The sequence below is a fragment of the Silurus meridionalis genome, chromosome 2 (assembly GCF_014805685.1).
Source record: "Silurus meridionalis isolate SWU-2019-XX chromosome 2, ASM1480568v1, whole genome shotgun sequence".
Taxonomy (NCBI): domain Eukaryota; kingdom Metazoa; phylum Chordata; class Actinopteri; order Siluriformes; family Siluridae; genus Silurus; species Silurus meridionalis.
Window position 1 is genome coordinate 3,532,252 of NC_060885.1, and position 22,059 is coordinate 3,554,310.

At 37.9% G+C, this 22,059-nt stretch overlaps 2 protein-coding genes across 2 annotated transcripts; one reads left to right on the top strand and one right to left on the bottom strand.

Moving 5' to 3' along the window:
- Positions 1-1,167: 1,167 nt before the first annotated feature.
- Positions 1,168-7,427, bottom strand: spcs3 (signal peptidase complex subunit 3). The gene is made up of 5 exons (XM_046862976.1): positions 7,181-7,427; positions 6,023-6,096; positions 3,597-3,673; positions 3,368-3,483; positions 1,168-1,384 (listed from the first exon to the last, which is right to left on the bottom strand). Exons 1-5 carry the CDS (start codon positions 7,321-7,323, stop codon positions 1,252-1,254), a joined length of 543 nt encoding a protein of 180 aa, XP_046718932.1. The 5' UTR covers positions 7,324-7,427; the 3' UTR covers positions 1,168-1,251.
- Positions 7,428-10,594: 3,167 nt separating this feature from the next.
- LOC124378350 (tapasin-like) lies at positions 10,595-18,068 on the top strand. The gene is made up of 8 exons (XM_046837970.1): positions 10,595-10,777; positions 13,064-13,249; positions 13,459-13,707; positions 14,690-15,049; positions 15,446-15,769; positions 16,686-16,787; positions 17,646-17,674; positions 17,759-18,068. Exons 1-8 carry the CDS (start codon positions 10,717-10,719, stop codon positions 17,768-17,770), a joined length of 1,323 nt encoding a protein of 440 aa, XP_046693926.1. The 5' UTR covers positions 10,595-10,716; the 3' UTR covers positions 17,771-18,068.
- Positions 18,069-22,059: the final 3,991 nt, after the last annotated feature.

Genomic DNA, 22,059 nt, shown 5'->3' on the forward strand with positions numbered 1-22,059 from the left:
TTCAGGTGATATATGACACGATACAGGCACCAGCGAAGAGGCCTCATGTTCAGAGCTTTTCAGAAAACACTGGGTTCATGAGATGAAAAGGAAAATAAGAAGGTTGGGGTCTGGAGAACTCGAGCAGAGACACTGCTGATAGTGGGGTTTTGGGGGGGAAATTATTGCAGCATTTTTTAGTTCTCCAATGAATGATCAATAAATTATAACTAAACAAACAAATATATACAGAAAAATACATTTTAAAAGACCTATTTCAAAAATAGTAAACAATTAATTTACTAAATAACAAATATTACATTTAAATTATTTTTTTAGTATTAACAATAATAATATACTTTGATAACACGTATAATCGCCTAATTAATAATTACATAAAAAGTACATAATGGTTAACAATGGTAAAAAAAAAAAAAAAAAAACACAACCCTAAATAGTAAATTAATAAATGACAAGTGGATTAATAATTATGAATTAATATTAATTATATTATAATATGTATTATATTAATTAAATGGTCCATAAATCATTTACCTTCATAAATAATAAATAGTTCATCATATAAAATAATCAAATATCAATTAAATTATAAAAAGTAATAAAAAAGAAAAAAGGGTAGGGAATAAACATCAAATGATGGTGTATAAATCTTTATTAAAAAGGGAAATTAAAAAAAAACAACAATACAGGCTTGATATGCGAGGGGCAGGAGTGATAGTGAGGTCCTATGCTGCCCCCTGCTGGCCGGTGTTACTAAATAGGGTTGACTTGAGCACATTTACAGAAACAGGAGCATGACTTGGTGCCACTTTGTGTCTCACTACTGGAACACTAATAAATCTGTACAGAGACGTTTAAATACAGGTCCATTGTCCTTCACAACAATGATTCAGGATGATTCATGACTTAATTCATGTTCGGGGCTCAGACAGTTTTGTTCAAGTGCAGCTCATTGTTTTATTTTATTTTATGGTAGAATCGTTTCTAGCCGCAGTCCATATGGAATGGTAACCATTAAAGACTACGTGTTTCTACACTTTTGACAGCCTCTGTGTGCGTGCGTACACACACACACACACACACACACACACACACACACACACACACACACACACACACACTCTGAACCCTTAATCACACACGTAAAAAAAGAAACACACGATGTTGTACTTTTATATATTTTTTTTATTAAAACCAACAACAGTGCGCAGCGTTCATCATGATGATGATGATGATTCAGTTCAGGAAGGTTCAGTAGCTCTTGGTGCTTTCGTACGAATCAGGGAACGGCAACGAGATGTGACCCGAGCCCACGACTAAAGGCAAAATCCCGGCGTTCGGAACCACGTTCCAGGAGAGAGTCAGAGTCACGTTCTTATTCGCTCTGGGTTAAAAAACAAACAAATAAAACAAAGAATTATATATATATATATATATATATATATATATATATATATATATATATATATATATATATATATATATATATATATTAGATTAGCACCTTTTCTTGTAATTAACACACGTTTTTTAAGACACATGAGAAAAAAAGATAAAAAAAAACCCATTCAATTCATACTGTTTAAATGTTTAAATCAGTTCAGCACTGAATCATTTGGTAGTGATCCACACAAAAAGAAAAAGAAAAAATAATACAAACTAACTTTTTTTATTTCCATTTTAATGCCTTTTGTGCTATGCAGGGTGTTTTATAAAAATTAAATAAATAAAAAGTTCCAATTGAATGAATAAATGAAAAATGATGCAGAGTTACATTTCCCTCGTTTTATGTGACTATTATGAAAAAAATACTTTAAAAAATTGTTACAAAATTGTGGCTCTTTATAAAAATGTGACTGGTGAGCAACTTAATGCAACATGTAGATAATCTTCTTCTATCAGCTCTTTCCATTAGGGGGCGCCACAGAGGATCATCCGTCTCCATACCCCCCTGTCCTCTACATCTGTCTCTTTCACACCAACTACCTGCATGTTTTCCCTCACCACACCCATAAACCTCCTCCTTGGTCTTCCTCTTTTCCTCCTTCCTGGTGTCTTCATCCTCAGCATTCTCCTACTGATATACCCCATGTCCCTCCTTTACACATGTCCAAATCATCTCAATCTCGCCTCCCTCACCTTGTCTCCAAAACATCCTACATGCACTGTTCCTCCAATAAACTCATTTCTAATCCTGTCCATCGTCGTCACTCCCTCTGTCGTTCCTACTGCACACTTCACTGCTGTCACACTGTCCTCATACATGTCCTGCACCACCCTCACATACTTCACTGACACACCAGACTTTCTCATACAATACCACAACTCCTCTCAACCTAATTCCCCTGTAGTTACTGCAGGTCTGCACATCTCCCTTATTCTTAAAGATCGGTACCAGCACACTCCTTCTCCATTCCTCAGGCATCTTCTCACCTTCCAGAATCTTGTTAAACAATCTGGTTAAAAACTCCACTGCATCTCTCCTGAACATCTCCATGCTTCTACAGGTATGTCATCTGGTCCAACCGACTTTCCACTCTTCATCCTCTTAATCGCTGCTCTCACTTCCTCCTTACTATTCTTATCCACTTCCTGCTTCACATCTCCACACCATCCAACATTCTCTCTCTGTGATTTTCCTCATTCATCAGCTGCTCAAAATACTCCCTCCACCTTCTCAACACACTCTCCTCACTAGTCAACACATTTCCCTCTCCATCCTTTATTGCTCTAACTTGCAGTACATCCTTCCCAGCTCGGTTCCTCTGCCTGGCCAATCGGTATAAATCCTTTTCTCCTTCATTAGTGTCCAACCTCTCATACAGCTCCTCGTATGCCTTTTCCATGGTTTTCACCACATCCCTCTTCACCTGCTGCCGCATCTCCTTGTACTCCTGCCTACTTTTCTCATCACTCTGTCGATCCCAATTCTGTTTCTCCAACCTCTTTTTCCTTGTGTTTTCCTGCACTTCCTCATTCCACCACCACGTCTCCTTGTCTTTCCTTTCATTTCAGATGTTACATCAAGTACTTTTCTAGCTGCCTCCCTCATCACTCCTGCAGTAGTTTCCCAATCATCCAGCACCTCTTCACCACCACCGAGCCCCTGTCTGACCTCTTCCCTGAACCTCACACTACACTCTTCCTTCTTCAGTTTCCACCATCTTATTATTCTTTTAGTCCTCTCTCTCTCTCTCTCCTCCTCTTCTTCGCCTCCAAAACCATCCTACAGACCACCATCCGATGCTGTCTAGCTACACTGTCCCCTGCAACACCTTACAGTCTCCAATCTCCTTCTTAAAATAAGTATTTATATTTAGATAAACAATAATAATAATAATAATAATAATAATAATAATAATAATACCTCAGACCGTTTCCATCGTCGAAGAAGAAGTATTTGGACTTCATATCCTTCAGCTCAAGTTTGTCTTTTTCTCCTCTCCGAACGATCTTGTCCCATAGAACCACCTGATTCAGTGCCTGAGGACACACACACACACACACACACACACACACACACACACACACACTTATATAGCACAACTAAAGCAGCACAGAGACACTGGTATGAAGTATTTGGTATAAAAACCTACGTTGCTTTTGGTTGAATATTCGGCGGACAGATAGAGGAAGAGCAGCTTTACGTTCCAGTCGAATATCGGCTGCAGATGTAACGATCTGTTACGGTTAATAACATGAAATCCTCACACATGCACACAAGACTGGGAGAATTGGACCCATGCCAAGAGTTCTGACCACTAGAGGGTCATCAATAAGCACAGATTTACAGTTCAACACGTGCGGACACTGGAGACCGGCAACACGAGTACAAGAAAATAACACAACACACTACTATATTGAAAATCTATTTGAAGAGCTCAATCTTCTACCAAGTCCCAGGTACAAACGGTAAAGTGTGTACGATATATTTCATCTACGAAGGGGCAGAAAATGTGTATATCATTTCATACAGCTAATAAACATCACACGAAAATGGGCTTTTTTTTCTTTTTCAAAAAAGCGATTACAAATGTGATTTTGTACAACAGTTCAAAAACAAATTACTATTTATTTTTTTTCGATTTTACCAAACAACAAAAGCACTCGTTTAAAAGATTCGGTTCGATCACAATGACTCACTTATTAGCGGTGATTTGCTGCCACCTACAGGCGGCTTTTATTTCACATTTAAAGTATCGTCTAATTTTGTAAATTTCTCAAATATCAGAATTCAACTGTATGTTTATATTAAAAAATATATTAAAAATATTAAAACATTATTTATACATATGCAAGTGCAGGTAAAAGCAATACATGTCTCTCTGAGCAGTGTGTAAATACATCTAAACTTCAGATGCAGCTTGTGTTTCCTCTGCATTACAAAGATGGATTTTTTTAAGACTGATTTCATTTGCTTAGTAACAGCCAAAATATCTTGATGGAATGGAAATTTTTCGTCCGAAAATGGCCCAAAAAGTGCATTTTCGGTTTTCGGCTGAAAGACTTTGATCACTGAAACAACACGGCTGAAACAGTTTGTTGTGATGACGTAAACAGAAACCGCGACCTGCACATGCTTGTCTGAAGCAACATGTCTGCGGTGTGGACGTATTTCAGTATATCTGAGAAAGACCCACGGAGAGCGATTTGCAAAACATTAAATGCCGAAATTTCAAGATGGGGTGCGTCTGCAAAGACTTTCTCCACGTCGGGTTTAATTTATCAGCTGAAATCCAAACATCCGATCGCTATGCTGAATATGAGAGAAACACGCACAGAAAAGCAAAACCCCTCCGAGCACGCGCACTCCGTCTGTGGTGGAGGTTTTTGAAAAGGCAGGAAGTTTCCCAGTGATGTTGTTGTATTGTATCTTTAAGCAGTTGCACTTGTTCTGAATGCACTTTGTTTATATAAAAGAACATATTTAATTGTACAACCTTTCAGCAGGCCAGAGGGCCTTTACATTATTATTTAATGAGTGCATTTAAGTTAAACATTTAGGTTTGAATTGTAATTTATTTTATCCTGTGCATTGTTGCAATGTGCTATAAATAAATATTTTCATAATTTGTAATTGATTTATTCTTTAAAACTTTAATATTAATTTATGCAATTGAAATGCCTTGATTTTATTAAGTTTAGTAAACAGTCATAGCCATAAATGCAATGGTAATAATAATTGGCATAATTTCTTTCGGTGTTCCGGTTTTCGGTTTTCGGCCTTGCTGTCCTCTTTTTCGGTTTTCAGTTTCGGCCAAGAATTTTCATTTCGGTGCATCCCTAATAAAAATGGCTTTAAAGGTAAAATCAATTGAAACTTTTTTGAAAAGACTCCGCTGTGAACTGACCACCACACAGAAACATAAAAGATTCTAGGAGTTTGCTGTCCAAGGTAGTGCTTACGGTACCAGCACAATAAGACACTCAGCAGAACATCATCTAATTATTGATCAAATCCACACAAAAAAATATCGAGATATCAGAAACTCTGGCTTGTCTACGCAGTGCATACAAGATCATCTGGGACTCCTTACATCTGTCACAAACTGTTCAACCTCCTTTCAGCCTGGAGAAGATACAGGAGCATTCGAAACAGAAGCAGACAGTTCAGCTTCAGCTTTTTTTTCCACCCAACCATCACTGATCCTATGACTGCTTTTAATGCCAGACTGACAATGCCCCAGGTGCACAAAGCCATCTTCATCTAGATATGCGTAACCTGGAGACGTTGGAGTGGAAGATCTCCTGCTATAAACCCTATTGAACACTTTTGAGATGAATGTGAACGCTGACCGCATCCAAATAGTGAATGAAGACTAAATGTGGAACGGGCTGTTCAAAACACACACACACACACACACACACACACACACACACTAAACATTTTGTTGTAGAGTACCTGCACTGTGCACTGACTAATTTGCATAATTTATTCATCATAATCAAATGGCGAACGAAACGACATGTTATGATGTAAGTAGCAGCGGAAGGAAAGCGTCCAATCAAAACGAAAGGATATCGGCAGAAAGGTCAAACGTGACAAAACTCAAATCGCTCCTTTCTCTTGGTCCCGTGAAGTCGTCCACGTTTTTCCTGGAGAAAACACAAACCATAAAAACACAACCACAAACGCAGAATTAGAAGCATTTAAATGCTAATATGCGCACGCAGCCGCATAGATCACGGAGCTCCGCTCGAACGAACCTGGGCTAAAATATCTACTGACCCCAAACAAATGCTAAATTCTTCACCGTACAGCTTAAAAACGTGAAAAGTATTAATTAGGGTACATTTACAACAGATAAAAATGTGCAATTAGGTTGCGATTAATCGCAAATTAACTCATGACAATAATGCGATTAATAATGCGAGATATATATATATATATATATATATATATATATATATATATAGAAAGAGAGACAGAGAGAGAGAGAGAGACAGAGAAAGGGATGATAAGATCCATCGATTTGCATTTGTATGGAGGTGCATAATTTTTTAAACATATTCGATTCGGTAAAATGTATTTATTTACATATCATTATAAGTAGCTATACTTTAAGTATTTCGAAAGTAACCAATATTTTGATATGCAGATCGATTTCTCATCGCTAAACTGTGTCTCGAGCGCGTTCTCTACGTGAATGTGACGCATCACAACAATCCTGAGTGTCACGTAGAATACAGATTAACATGGCAGAGGTAGAGCTGTAACTTCCTGCAGACACAACAGGAAAAGAACGTCTGGTGTTTATTTATTTATTTGCGATAGAAAGGCGTCATATACAGTGGGTAAACTGGTGATTTACTGTAACCATATTGAATTGCAGAGCATCATATCTTTCTGAATCGGATCGCACTGTATCGTAATGGGGGTCAATCATATCGTATCGGTGGCTGCTATACAGACATAAACATTACAGCATTTATTCAGATAAAACTTTTGCACATTACTGAATACTGCATGTTTAAAATGAAAAAATACAATAAAATATTGTGCACCTTTACTATTTACTATTATCTGTGTGAGATAAAAGCAGGATTATGGTTTCTTTGCTACAAACATATGGAATAAAGAATCATAAAAATATTTCCCAGAGGTTTAATTTAAAGCAGGATTCGCTGTAGAGGAAATTAATAAGTGTATAAACAGAGGAAAGAACACATCTGGACTCACAGCAGCACTTTGGAGACGTGTATATCCACCGGAACGCTGCGGTCTCGGAACGCCGTCGTGATGAAGCAGCCGAACGTGAGAGCCGCCATGACGCTGAGGGAGAAGGCGAACAGCGAGTTCGCTCGCGATAAAACCGTATTCATAATTAATCCGATTTTAGATTCACACTACTAATAATTTAGTTTGAAGGCGACTCGGACCGGGAAAACAGGAAGTCGTTCTGAGTAAGACGTGTTTCTGAGTTTACTTCCGGTGCCCGCATTGACGGAAATCCCGCCCTCCTCCACCCTAGCGCAGTGATTGGCTAGATCGGGAACACGTTCTGAATTACGATTGGCTGAAGGGCTACGCTGATTGGAGGAGAGAGTGTCACTCAAGAGACACTCATGCGAGCAGTGTTTTTATTGATTTCAACGTAATTTCATATATTTTAGATTAATTAATATTTTTATTAGATTAATATAAGATATATAGCTCAATAAACAAAACACATTCTTATAGAAAAATGCTTTTACCACTGTCCAACATGATAAACAAATAGAATATAAAGAAATACAAAAAATTTAAATTAAATTATGATTAAAGTATAACGTTTTATTATATACTATATTAAAAAACATATATAAAATAAATAATTTAAGTCAGGCAGAAATGCTGAAAAAATTGAAGTTTTAATCATTTGTTTTGTTCAATTAACAAAATAGAAAGTAAATGAACAGAATAAAAAAAATCTAAATCAAATCAACATTTGGCGTGTCTTCTTTGGCTTTCAATTCTTCCTTTTGCACACTTTGTACACTTGCTCAAAGTCAGGAATTTTGTAGGATCAGATTCAGGTGTCTGATTTACCAATAATACCAAACAGGTGCTAATGATCATCCATTTCAATTTGAATTGTAGGTTGAAACACAGTCATCAAATGAAACAGAAACAGCTGTAGGAGCTTCAGACTGGGTAAGGAACAGCCTTACTATACTACTTAGGTGATGTTGTGGAAGACACGAGGCAGTTCTACTGCATCAGATCTTTCTCAAAGCAGAGTGGGATTTCAAGTTGTGCTGTTTAAGCTATTTTGAAGAAGCACAAAGTAACAGGAAATGTTGAGGAGCATAGACTCAGTAGTTAACCAAGAAATCTTAATGCAGAGAATGAAAGACACGCCATGCTTACTGCCCTCAGACATCAGAAGATGTCCAACATGCCATCAGCAAAGAACTGTTGGAAAACAGTGAGACTCAGGTACACCTATAGACTGTCTGGAGAAGTCTCACCAGACGTGGCCATCATGGAAGCATTGTGAGCAAAAAAAATCATACCTCCGACTTGGAAACAAGGCTAAGTGACTCAACTATGCAGGGAAACTGGATGCAGAAAAATGGCAGCAGGTACTTTGGGCTGCCGCATCAAAATCTGAAATATTTAGCTATTCTAAAAAAACAAGATGTTTGCCAAAGAGTTAAAGAGCTGTACAATAATGAGTGTCTGAGGGCAACATTGAAGCATGGTGGAGGTTTCCTGCAAGTTTCGGCCTGCAAGATTAATGGTGACCTCAATGCTGAGAAATATAGACAGATACTTCTCCATCATAGATTATCATCTGAGGCATCGAAATGTATCAGTCATAAATTAGGCCTCATCATAGCAGAGAAATGGTGCTGGTTAAAGTGGTAAATAATCTGCTATTGTCCTCCGATGAGGGTTTTGTCTCATTACTTGTTTTGCTCGACCTCAGCGCATCTTAAGACACCACTGATCATAATCTCCTCCTTGCTGGAATAGAGAATGTTGTTGGAATCAAGGGAACAGCTCTCTCTTGGTTTAGGTCTTATTTGACCGATAACTATCAGTTTGTAGATACAGATGGTGAGTTCTCCACACTCTGTGAGGTAAAGTTTGGTGTTCCACAAGGATCTGTCTTAGGCCCACTGCTTTTCCCTATATAAATGCTGCCTCAGGGTGAAATGATACATAAACATATATGAGAGAGATCAGCTTAACAATGTTTAAGAGTGTATAAAGGACATTAGATAGTGAATGCTTAATAACTTCCTTCTGTTCAACTCAGATAAGATGGAAGTACTTTTACTAGAACCACATGCAGCTATATATACCGCGCTTTACTGTCTGGGTGTGTGAGTAAGTGCATAAATAAGCTTCAGTTAGTTCAGAATGCAGCAGCAAGGTTCCTTATCAGATCTAGGAAATATGACCACATCACCCCTGTTTTAATCATCTACACTGGCTCCCAATTAAATCTCACACTGATTATAAAATACTACTACTGACGTATAAAGCACTTAACGGTCTCGCACTGCAGTATCTGAGTGAACTTCTGTACCAGTATGATCCTCAACGCCTACTTAGATCAAAAGGTACAGGCTATTTGTTGGTACCTTAAATAATAAAGACTCCAGCAGGGGCAGATATTTCTCTTATAGACCGCACAGTTATGGAACAACCTTCCAATCAGTGTTCAGGACACAGACACAGTCTCAGTGTTTAAGTCCAGGCTGAAAACGTATTCATTTAGTTGAGCCTTTTATCAGTAGATTTTTCTGAGGTCAAGGAGCAGATCTGGACTGATCATGGATAAAGAGTGTTTGGAGAACTGTGATATTTGTTAACCAGGATTAATGGTGTCATCAATGCTGAGAAATACAAGCAGACGCTTAGATCTTCAACGTAGAGAAGAATGAGGCGTCCTCTAATTAATAGTTTTGGCCCCCACAGAGCCCTGATCTCAACATCATGTAGTCTTTCAGGTATTACAGAAGGACACAAATGTATTCGAGGCACTCAACATCCACAGAAGATCTGAGGTTAGTTTTACAAGGTGTTTAGAACAACCTAGATGCAGAGCTCCTTCAAAAACTGTCTAAACCTTCACACCTGCCTATAACTGTTGCACAGTGCTGTGTATATTACGGAGGTCCTAATAGGCCATACGTTATAATATTTTTCTCGGTCTTATTTTCTCGTGATCACGACTTGATTCTCTTTACTGTACATTTTTCTGTGTATTCAGTATAAGAGGATATTCTAGAGGTTTAGGTCTAGGCCATGCGTTCTCAGTTATTCAAGAAAACAACTATTGTATATGTCCAGAAAATGAAGTAAATGTAATTATTTACTGTACTTATGTGTACTTTACTGTAGTAATTGATATTAATTAGTGTTTGACAACAAGAAAGAAATAATATTATAATGCATGACCTCTTAGAACTTCCGTAGTATATAGAATAAAAATTATATAAGTATATATAAAATAATAAAAAGCAATTCTAAACAAAAATAATAATAATAATAAAGTCAAGGATTTAATTTAATTCGATATAAATGTATAAAATGTATAAGCAGATACACAGGAAAGAGGTTTTGTGAAGGGGGGATTTCCCCTGCGCATGCGCAGTTCAGGAGTAAAAGTGAAAGTGAGTTTTGTTGTGAGCTCTGGGTGTTTAAGGGGAAGTTTCTCGTCGCCTGCTTGGTTCGACAGCAAAAGCATTGAAAATCAGCCGATTTTACAGCAAAGAGGAGCGATGAGGGACATTTCTACCATCTATAAACTCTCCGTGATCGCCTTTGCGTTGTTGGGCGGTGGTGTGTATTATATATTCTTTATAATGAATAGTGAAATATCGGTTGTGTAAATATCAGTGTTTAAAAATAGACCATCAGGATTTTTATTTCAAAAGGAAAACCACATTAACACAGGACTGGATCATGCAATGGAGTGTACTGGTTCCTATATGGGAATTGATAGGTGTCAAAAATGCTCCAGTTTTCTTTGCACAATTTTTAGTTGTTTAATAGAAATGACTTAAAAATGGGATTAAATGCACCGATTTTATCTTTAATTTAGAACACAATGTTGTCGTTTAATCAGAAATTGCTTTCGCTTTTACTTTTCGCTTCTTTGCTGCCAGCTTTATTGTTGCCTGGCGTTGTTTTTGTTGTTCACTGCCAGAGTCTTCGAAAACTGGTGTATTTTGGTTACAGGTTACATGAAGGTGTGGATGTAGGTCTGTATTTGTCTTTGCCTTGCCTCCACACCCAGCAAGCATGAACAAACACTCGACGAAGTCTCCAAGGAGAGTACGGAACCAACCTGCCATCCTACATAATGGGGTTTTATATCGCTTTTCGCATACCGTTGCTTAAATCAGTGGAGCGTTGAGAAGTTTACAACCTAGAAAGCGTGCACACGAGAGGATACGACAAATGAAGGTCTTTACGTCATCCATTTTGCTCAGCAGTTACATTAAATCAGCCTGAATTATAACAAGGCTGTAATCAGGCCTTTGCCTGGGCCTGCAGTTACTTTCGATTGTATCTCAAAAAAACATTTAGCCACACAATCAGTTTCTACAATTTCTTCCAAATATTGTTGATATGCAATCATTTCTCTATATGCAAATAAAAACCATAACCGATAGCACACTGTTATTTATGATGGCGTTGTAGTGTCACGTAAAAAAAAACAATAAATCTAAGATTACGAGAATAAAGTCGGAATTACGAGAATGAAGTCGTACCAATGCGAGAATAAAGTCGTAGCACTCTGATGATAAAAGTGGAAATTACAAGAATAAAGTCAACATTATGAGAATACAGCCGAAGCACTACAAACAGAAAGTGGGATTTACGAGAATAATGTGGTAGCACTAGTAGAATAAAGTCGAATTTATGAGAACAAAGTCGAAATTACGAGAATAAAGTCGTAGCAGCAGCGGCTGAAGTACTTGTTTGCCGGTGTTACACAAGATTTTGTGACCTTCGAAGTGCTATTGCTCAAATGCATCTTAAAATTGGTGATCCAGAAAAGTTCGCTATGCAAACGACGTAAATTCGAACATCAGCGGCCACCGTTCAAAACGTTGTCGTAGTTATTGGGACGTGGCCCTTGTCTGGATTTTTTTTGGACATAATCCTCTCTTTATTAATGGGACTCCTATATCCTTTACCCTTGTGGGTCTCTAAAACACCAAAACCTTTAACCTACTTTACCTAAAAAACGTAAAGTAAATGTACTTTTTTATTGTACTTTAGTCTCTGTTTTCTATTTAACTGAAGTGTTTCTATTTAGGGAGACTTTTATTTTTACTTCACTACATTTCAAAGTCAAATATTTTACTTTTCACTCGACTACATTTTATGAAATCAGTCGTTCCTTTTTGTTTACGAGGATAAAAATTTAACTGGTAAAACACGCAGCGAGTCACCAATTAGGGTCGAGCGCACGCTCTGTTTTACACGTGTTTTGATCGGCGCTTGATGTATCTACTGATCACCAACATACAGTTCAGCATCAGTTCAACATCAAGCAGAACATTTAGAGAGGAATAAATGATGAAGAAACTCCAGACTCGAACTCACCACCACACGTGACCTCATTTACACGTTTATTAGAAGTCGTTAAAAAGAAGGTTTTGGGTTCATGATAATTGTAATTGATATCAATCAGTGTTTGAGTCGTTAATATCATTCTATTAATAGATCAGTGTGCTGAGAGTCACATTCGAGTCTTTACACATCAACTGAGTTTATTAATAAAGATTCTTGTGATAAAAATGATAATAGTAACAATATAGTTATAATAAATTATAGTACTTTGGATAATTAAGTACATTTAAAGGTAAATGTCTTTGTATTTTTACTCAAGTGAAAGTTTAAAGGAAGTACAGAAGACTATCACTAAGTGTTGTCACTCTGATCATGAAAATTGCTTTGTTGGACTCCTGGAGGTTACCAGCTATATCGCTGTCAAGATTTACGCCTGCATTACATTCTTTCAAATTAATTTTAATTTGTACCCTCTACTGTATGTTAGCTGAATTCTGAGAACTGCGACGTTAACAAAAGTCCCTTGTGTTTGTTCGGCTGCAGTGTGTAGTTCAAGATGCACGATGTTGGAGTGCTGGTTTGTTCAGGAGAAGCCTGGTGGTGGAGGTTTCTCTGCAGGCATGAGCCAGGAGAAGTCGGTGCTCTACATCAGAACCGACCCTGCTAGCAAGAAGAGTGAACAGAAACCTCCATCGGACATCAGTCCCTCCAGGATTTACCACGTGTCCGGTCAGTATGATGCATATTTCAATGTACACTTTATGGACAAATGTTTGTGGTCACTTGACTATAAGATTTGTATGTGTTTTTAGAACCACATTTGGCTGGTCAGGTGTCCCAATACTTTTGTCTAAAATTATATATAATAACAGCCTGACCGTTTGATATGTTTGAGCACATTCATTTATTAATTTTATTTTTGCTTTTCAATTCTCTAGATCCTATGTCCACTTTCTGCAGCTCTTCCCTCCATCCACCAGAGGGCACTTTGAACAAACCCCAATGCGAGATCAACCCTTTTACTCCTCAAGCCTCCATGGTGAAATGGGCGGCTCCTCTCACCGCTTCAGCGCAAAGCCCCATCTATCTGAGCGCCGACTGGTTTTCTGTCGCAGCACAAGGAGTTAACGAGAAGCTGACACTTGCGAACGTGATGAGGGCGCCGTCTGGGTCCAACGAGCCGAGCGGTAAAACAATTCATTTTATTATCATATTTTACACGGCTTTTATATAACAACTCTGCTGAATTCTTAAATCTGATTGGTCAGAGGGCGTTGCTTAATTTTCTATAATAGCAGCTCTGAAAGGCTGAAACGTTGTGGTTTTTCTAGTAACAGCTGACAACTTTTTTAAGATTTCTGGCATCTTCAGGACAAGGACAGGGACAGGAAACAGCACTCGCACTGGAGACTCCTTCCATCTATTTATTAAACTTGTTAAGTGTTATATGTAAGGTTATGGTGCTGTCAAATAATTCGAAGGTTGAATGCGAACTATTTGTAGTTGGCAAATTTATTTTGGATTATTTCGGGATCCGAAGGTCACAAGTTCAAATCCCAGCCACACAAAGCTGCCACTCCTGGGCCCCTGAGCAAGGCCCTTAAGCCCATAAATGCTCAGTTGTATGAATGAGATCTGGATAAAGGCGTCTGCCAAAACGCTAGAAATGTAAATTTTGGTCAATGAATTGCTTTGATACTTGGTAAAGGCAGGTGCTGCTGTAGGTGAGAAGGTGAGGAGGTCTGGGGTGCAGTCAGCGTTCACATTCATCCTAAAGGTGTTCAGTAGGGACGGAGCTCTATAGCAGGAGATCTTCCACTCCAAACTATCTGAAAGCAGATCTTCATAACGCTGGCTTTGTGCACAGGTGCATCGTCAGGCTGGAACAGGTTTGAGTCTCAAAGTTCAAGTGAAAGGAAAATCTCATGCAACAGCATCCAAAAACATCAGATAAAATTGTGCCTCCAACTTTATGGTCCCGAATTGTGTAGTTGAGAAAAGTGCATTTATTTGTTTAGCTTTATATCTTGTTTCTTTCACAGCTAATGAACTTGTTGATAATAGCAACATTATAGAGTTTTATAAACGGTCCTGAGATCAAAAGTATTAAACAATAATGAACATTTTATTTATTCATTCAATTAAACACTCTTTCTCTGTTCCTCTCAGTAATCCTCAGCATCTCCAGTAAGACCTCCAGCGTCCGCTCCAGACTGGGAGAACCGGTGCTGTTGGACTGTGGGTTCTGGGTCGACCCATCTTCACCCCTGCATGGTTCTGGCTTTGCTGTGGAGTGGCGCTATCAGTTCCGTGGCGAGGGCAGGCTGGTCGTGGCCTACGACGCAAAGAACGATCGCTTCGCCGAGACATCCGAGACAGACGCCGAACTGGACATCGTGGGTCTTTACGACACAGGAAACGCATCACTGGTTCTGAAAGAGGCCCAAGTGAGACATGCTGGGACATACATCTGCACCGTTTACCTGCCTCACCTTCTGGCTCAGGTGGCCCTGGAGCTGGAGATAGTGGGTAAGTTTTCAGTCACGTTAAAGAACTTGTTTTATATCGTTTCTCATTTTTTTTTATATTTTACACGTGACACTGTTCACGCTGTGTGGGCAAAAGTATTGGAACGCCTGAGTTTTCCAGCCATATGTGGTTCTTCCCTGAAATTTGATTACCACAAAGTCGGAGGCACACAATTGTTTGTATAAGATGTCTTTGGAAGCAGGAATAGGAAAGTAATTTTTATGTTAAAATAATGAAATGTCTTAACAAAAATATATGATGGCGTCCGTATTAGCATGTATTACCGTATTAGCATTTCCGTTCCATTATTATTCACACCGATGTTCTACTCGAAAGCTTTTTTCTCATCATCAGTCTTTAATTCACTTTCTGCATATCTTCTTCTCCCTCCTGTAGAGCCTCCATCACTAGCGATCTACCCATCCCCTCTGCCTCTGTCTGTCCCGGGGCAGGTGGTGACGGTCCACTGTGAGGCCTCTGGGTTCTATTCCCTGTCTCTGGACCTGAACTGGGAGTTCACTGATGCTGAGGGGAAGAAGCGCTCGCTGGGTCAGGGCAGCGTGACGGGCCACAGGCAGGCCAGAGACGGGACCTACAGCCAGAGCTCTCGCTTAGAGCTCGACTCGTTTAAACTGGGAATCGGGCGGGGCGGCGAGCTAAGTTGTGTGGCCAAGCACCAGGGAGGAACTCGACGGGCAACTGTGATTCTGAATGTTATCGGTGAGACACACACAGAATAATTATAACAACATTCTTAGCTAGCATTAGTTAACTAGCTAACCTAGCTCTTTAGGTTCCATTTGATCTCTTTATAATCTCTCAATAAAAAGGCTTAAAGAAGATATATTACTCTAAATCAATCTCTAAACGAATCATTCAATCGAGTCGATAAAACTTTAATTAAGCCTCCAGTTTGAACAATGAATGGACCGTCTAAAATGTTTAATAATATTATCTCAGAAATTATAAGCTAACAAAAAAAAAACTATATGACCTACATTCCAGCCAGATGTAAAAAAAAAAAATTTAATAATAATAATAATTTTTTGGAGACTTTACCTTCTTTATGTTAAGAAAAAAAAGAAAATTATTCAAGAAAGTCCAAATGTTTTTGTACATTGCCATAAACATGAACTTTTTTCCAGATTTTTTTTTTGTGTCCTTTAATAAGTGAAAATCCGAAGAGAAAAAAACATGCACATATACATTACAGCTAAATTATTTTTGCATATCCAAATGATTTTAGGAATCAGAGCACAAAGTAAGCTATGATACAGCACCCCTGGAGCACAGAGGGTTAAGGGCCTCACATAAGGGCCCAAAAGTGGCAGTTTGGCGATATTGTTGCTTGGACCCTCAAATGTCCAATCAGTTACCCAGATCCTTAATTAATGACCTGTTTCTCATTGTGGTTATTTTTTTACTTTTTAAAAATAAATTAATTAGAATTAGTTAAATATTAATGATAATATTGTTGCTATGAAAACAGTCAAATGCAAACAAAATAAGAAAAACAAGCACAAAGAAATGAATGTACTAAATCTCTTATGTGTTTATATGAAGAACAGTTTTATATGAAGATTTTAGCGCTTAGAGAAGAAAAACATAACTGTACTTACTTTTTTTTGTAACTCAGGAGTCAGTGCTCCATCTATTGAGGACTCCATGGCCATGGTCGCTGTGGCTCTGGTGCTTTATGGAGTGATCAAAGTCTTTTTCTGGACTTTAAGCTCTAACGGTAAGATAGTCATTACTACATTAGTACTGTTATTTTCACCACAGAGTTGATGAATTCTGCAGTCTGTGTCTGTGTGAAGGTGTTTATTGACCAATGATTGAGTTTTCTATAACAGTAGCTCAAGGTGCAACAAGGGCTGAGGTTTGTGATGATATTATATTGGAATTGTGATCAATTTGGTTATAGTATTTTATTCAGAGATAGATATCATAAATATTGTGGTTATTTTATTACATTTATTAAATACACACACACATACATATATACAGTGGTGTGAAAAACCCTGATTTCTTATTTATTTGCATGTTTGTCACACTTTAATGTTTCAGATCATCAAACTAATATAAATATTAGTAAAAGATAACACAAGTGAACAGAACATGCAGTTTTTAAATGAAGGTTTTTATTATTAAGCGAAAACAACATAATCCAAAACTATGTGGCCCTGTGTGAAAAAGTGTTTGCCCCTAAACCTAAGAACTGGTTGAATAAATATTATTTATTTATTTAATTGAATTGAATTTATTACTATATATTATGGTAATATATTAATATTCTCTTACCTGCTCAGTGAGATAATATGGTTAAGGGCATCTGCCAAATGCAGTAAATGGAATGTAATAAGAACAGGAACTTAATTCACAGGTGCTTGAATATTAAATGTAACATCAAATGGACAAAAAATTGTACATGTAATGTATTAATAAATACATAAATAAATATAAAAATAATAAAAAAAAAACATCTTAGAACATGCTTTATTAGGAAATAAATGTCATTGAAGTGTTAACAGTGTGTGTGTGTGTGTGTGTGTGTGTGTGTGTGTGTGTGTGTGTGTGTGTGTGTGTATTTGTACAGGCACGGGTAACGGAGACTCCACTGAAAAGGTAAATATTTATAAATATTATTTTCTTTACACGTTTCAATAAAATGTCTGAAACCCACCTGTTTTCTATTTTATTTCCTTTTAGAAGGAAAAATAACCCTCGAGCTCGATGAGTCCGGCTGGATGCTTCATCAGTTCTCAGATGCTGAGAAATATTACAAAAAAACTAAAAATGTAAATAATGCTTTGTGAATTGGATGTACATGCTGTGATTTGTCTTTAAAAAAAACCAAACTATTCCTTCTTCCTGTAGGTTTCATTTGCACTTGTGTTAAAGTTATATTTGTGTTTAAATGTATATGATGAAATAGAAATAATGTGTGCTGGGTGAGGTCAGGGTCCTTCCTGTACATTTTTAATAAAATAAAAAAAAGTAATAAAGAAATAACACAAAAGTTGGGACATAATTTATTTACGAACGGCTTTCCTTTGTAGACGAGTTTACAGCATAACATTTTTACATACATGAACAGCGTTACATTTATTTATTATTACATTTAATAATGAATAATAATTAAATGTAAAAGTAATTAATTTACATTTGCGGCATTTGGCAGACGCCCTCATCCAGAGCGACTTACAACTGAGCAGGGGAGGGTTTTTAGGGTTTTTGCTCAAGGGCCCAGCAGTGGCAGCTTGGTGGTGGTGGGATTTGAACCTGTGATCTTCTGATCCAAAGCCCAATGCCTTAACCACTGAGCTACCACCCCCCTCGGAATTAGATTCCGAGGGAGGTGGAGGTGGTAGATTAATGGTAGTAGATTAATTTCATTAATAATGAAATGAATATTATTAATATCAATAATAATAATTGTTAACATTCACAAAATACTTTATTAGGAATGTATGTGTAATCTCTATTCACCAGTTTCAAGTAGATGTTAGCCAATCACCACACAGGAGGCGGGGTTAGTCTAAAAACGAGTTGATAATTACAAAAATCTAATTCCTGTAACAACATGGAAGTAGACCTTCTGTGTGTAATTATCAGAAGTTGTGCAACATCAGCACCTAATCAGCAGGAAAATGAATAATTCACATTCTAATAAAATGAATGAATGCAATGCAGAGACTGATTAATTAATTGCATCACAACATAATGATAGATAGATAGATAGATAGATAGATAGATAGATAGATAGATAGATAGATAGATAGATAGATAGATAGATAGATAGATAGATAGATAGATAGATGTACATCTCAATAAATTAGAATATCATTAAAAAGTTGATTTATTTTAGTAATTCAATGCAAAAAGTAAAACTGGTATATTAAATAGATTCATCACACACACACTGATATATTTCAAGTGTTTATTTATATAAAAAATGTTAAAAACTTCACAAGACCAATAAAAAACAACATTTTTAGTGAATTGTTTGTCTTCTGGAAAGTGTGTTTATTTACTGTATATGTACTTTACTTGGTCGGGGCTCCTCTTGTTTTAATTACTGCCTCAATTGGGCATAGCATGGAGGTGATCAGACTGTGGCATGGAGGTGATCAGACTGTGGCATGGAGGTGATCAGATTGTGGCATGGAGGTGATCAGATTGTGGCATGGAGGTAATCAGACTGTGGCATGGAGGTGATCAGATTGTGGCATGGAGGTGATCAGACTGTGGCATGGAGGTGATCAGATTGTGGCATGGAGGTGATCAGATTGTGGCATGGAGGTGATCAGACTGTGGCATGGAGGTGATCAGATTGTGGCATGGAGGTGATCAGACTGTGGCATAGGGGTGATCAGATTGTGGCATGGAGGTGATCAGACTGTGGCACTGCTGGGGTGGTATGGAAGCCCAGGTTTCTTTGACAGCGGCCTTCAGCTCATTTGCATGTTTCGGTCTCTTGTTTCTCAGGTCTGGTGAGTTTGCTGGCCAGTCAATCACACCAACACCATGATCATTTAACCAACTTTTGGTGCTTTTGGCAGTGTGAGCAGGTGCCAAATCCTGCTGGAAAATGAAATCAGCATCTCAATAAAGATGGTCAGCAGAGGGAAGCATGAAGTGCTCTAAAACCTCCTAGTAGACGACTGTGCTGACTGTGGACCTAATAAAACACAGTGGACCAACACCAGCAGATCACATGACTCCCCAAACCACAACTGACTGTGCAAACTTCAAGCAGCTTGGATTCTGTGCCTCCCCTCTCTTCTTTTTCCAGACTCCAGGATATCAAGTCAGCAGTCTTCCCACATGATTGTGTCGCCTGAACCAGACTGAGACACCATTTGAAGGATCAGGAAACCTTTTCAGGTGTTTGGATTTAATGATCTGATTAGAGTGTGACACCACGAGTCTCCAATACTGAACTTTTTCAAAATATTCCAAAATATTTTCAAAATATTTCAAAGTACAGTGCCCTCCACAATTATTGGCACCCCTGTTTAAGATGTGGTCGTGGACTTCAAAAAATTCTCCTATTTTTTAAAACAACATAGAACCCAAATGCAAAAAAAGAGAAAAATCCAACCTTTTATTTAAGTACATTACTTTGGTGGTAAAAAAATCACACATTTAGAAAAAAAAAAAACTTGAAATCATGTGTGCCACAATTATTGGCACCCCTGATGTTAATACTTTGTACAACCTCCTTTTGCCAACAAGACAGCACTTAATCTCCTCCTATAACATTTTACAAGATTGGAGAACACAGAGAGAGGGATTTTTTGACCATTCTTCTTTGCACAATCTTTCTAGATCATCCAGTGTCCTGGGTCCTCTCTTATGCACTCTTCTCTTTAGCTCGCCCCACAGGTTTTCGATTGGGTTGAGGTCTGGGGACTGAGATGGCCATGGGAGGACCTTGAGTTTGTGACTGCTGAACCACTTTTGTGTATATTTTGCCACATGTTTTGGATCATTATCCTGCTGAAAGACCCAATGACGACCCATCTTCAGCTTTCTGGCAGAGGCCATCAGGTTTTTATTTAAAATATCCTGGTACTTCAAAGCGTTCATAATGCCATGCACCCTAACAAGGTTCCCAGGGCCTTTGGAAGAGAAACAGGCCCACAGCATCACAGATCCTCCACCATACTTCACGGTGGGCATGAGGTGCTTTTCGGCATACTCATCTTTTGTTTCGCCAGACCCACTTAGAGTGTTTGTTGCCAAAAGCTCAATCTTAGTCTCATCTGACCAAAGCACACGATCCCAGTTGAAGTCCCAGTACCGCTTAGCAAACTCCAGGCGTTTACGTTTGTGAGTGTTAGTGAGAAAAGGCTTTTTCCTTGCATGCCTCCCAAACAGCTTGTTGGCATGTAGAGGCGTCTGATGGTTGTTTTGGAGACTCTGTGACCCCAAGATGCCACTCTTTGATGCAATTCTGTGACGGTGAGCTTGGGAAATTTTTTTACTTCTCTTACCATCCTCCTCACTGTGCGTTGTGGCAAGATAAACTTGGGACCTCTTCCAGCCTTGTTTGTCACTGTTCCAGTTGTTTTAAACTCCTTAATGATTCCTCTGACTGTAGATACTGGCAAGTTAAGGCGAGTGGCTATTTTCTTGTAGCCATTGCCTGACTTATGAAGTCGACACACATCTGCCTTACTTGAATGGTGTGTTCTCTTGTCTTTGCCATGTTGACAAATGGGTAAGAGAATTAGGCCTCTGTGTCACGTCATATTTATAACCCAGGGAAACAGGAAATCATGAATTACTAATTAAAAGTCCCCAGATACCCTGACCAACCTTAGCAACTACAGAAAAATATATAAAAAAAAAAAAAAAAATTAAATTTTTCAGAGGAATTGTTAGGGGTGCCAATAATTGTGGGACACATGATTTCAAGTTTTTTTTTTTTTCTAAATGTATGATTTTTTTTTACCACCAAAGTTATGTACTTAAATGAAAGGTTGGATTTTTCTCTTTTTTTGCATTTGGGTTCTATGTTGTTTTAAAAAAAAGGAGAATTTTTAGAAGTCCACGACCACATCTTAAACAGGGGTGCCAATAATTGTGGAGGGCACTGTATTCTAAAATACTTTCATTAACTGCAAACCAAAATCATCAAAATTAAAAGAAACCAACACTTGAAATATATCAGTGTATGTGTGATGAATCTATATAATATACCAGTTTCACTTTTAGTATTGAATAAAAATAATAAACTTTTTAATGATATTCTAATTTATTAAATTGCACTTGTAGAAAGGTTTGGGAAAAAAACAAAATATCATGATGTTTATCATAATTGTGAAGTGATAGTTTGGACATCTCGCCCACTTCTCCTCGAAGCCATTCTCTTATATTAGATAAGGTTCTGTCTTGTTCTTGTCTCACTGCAGTGTCTCACATTACACATTTCTCTCCACAACAATCCTATCATAAGACATGCAGCACTTTGTTTTTTTTTCCTCTCTCTCCATAACAACACA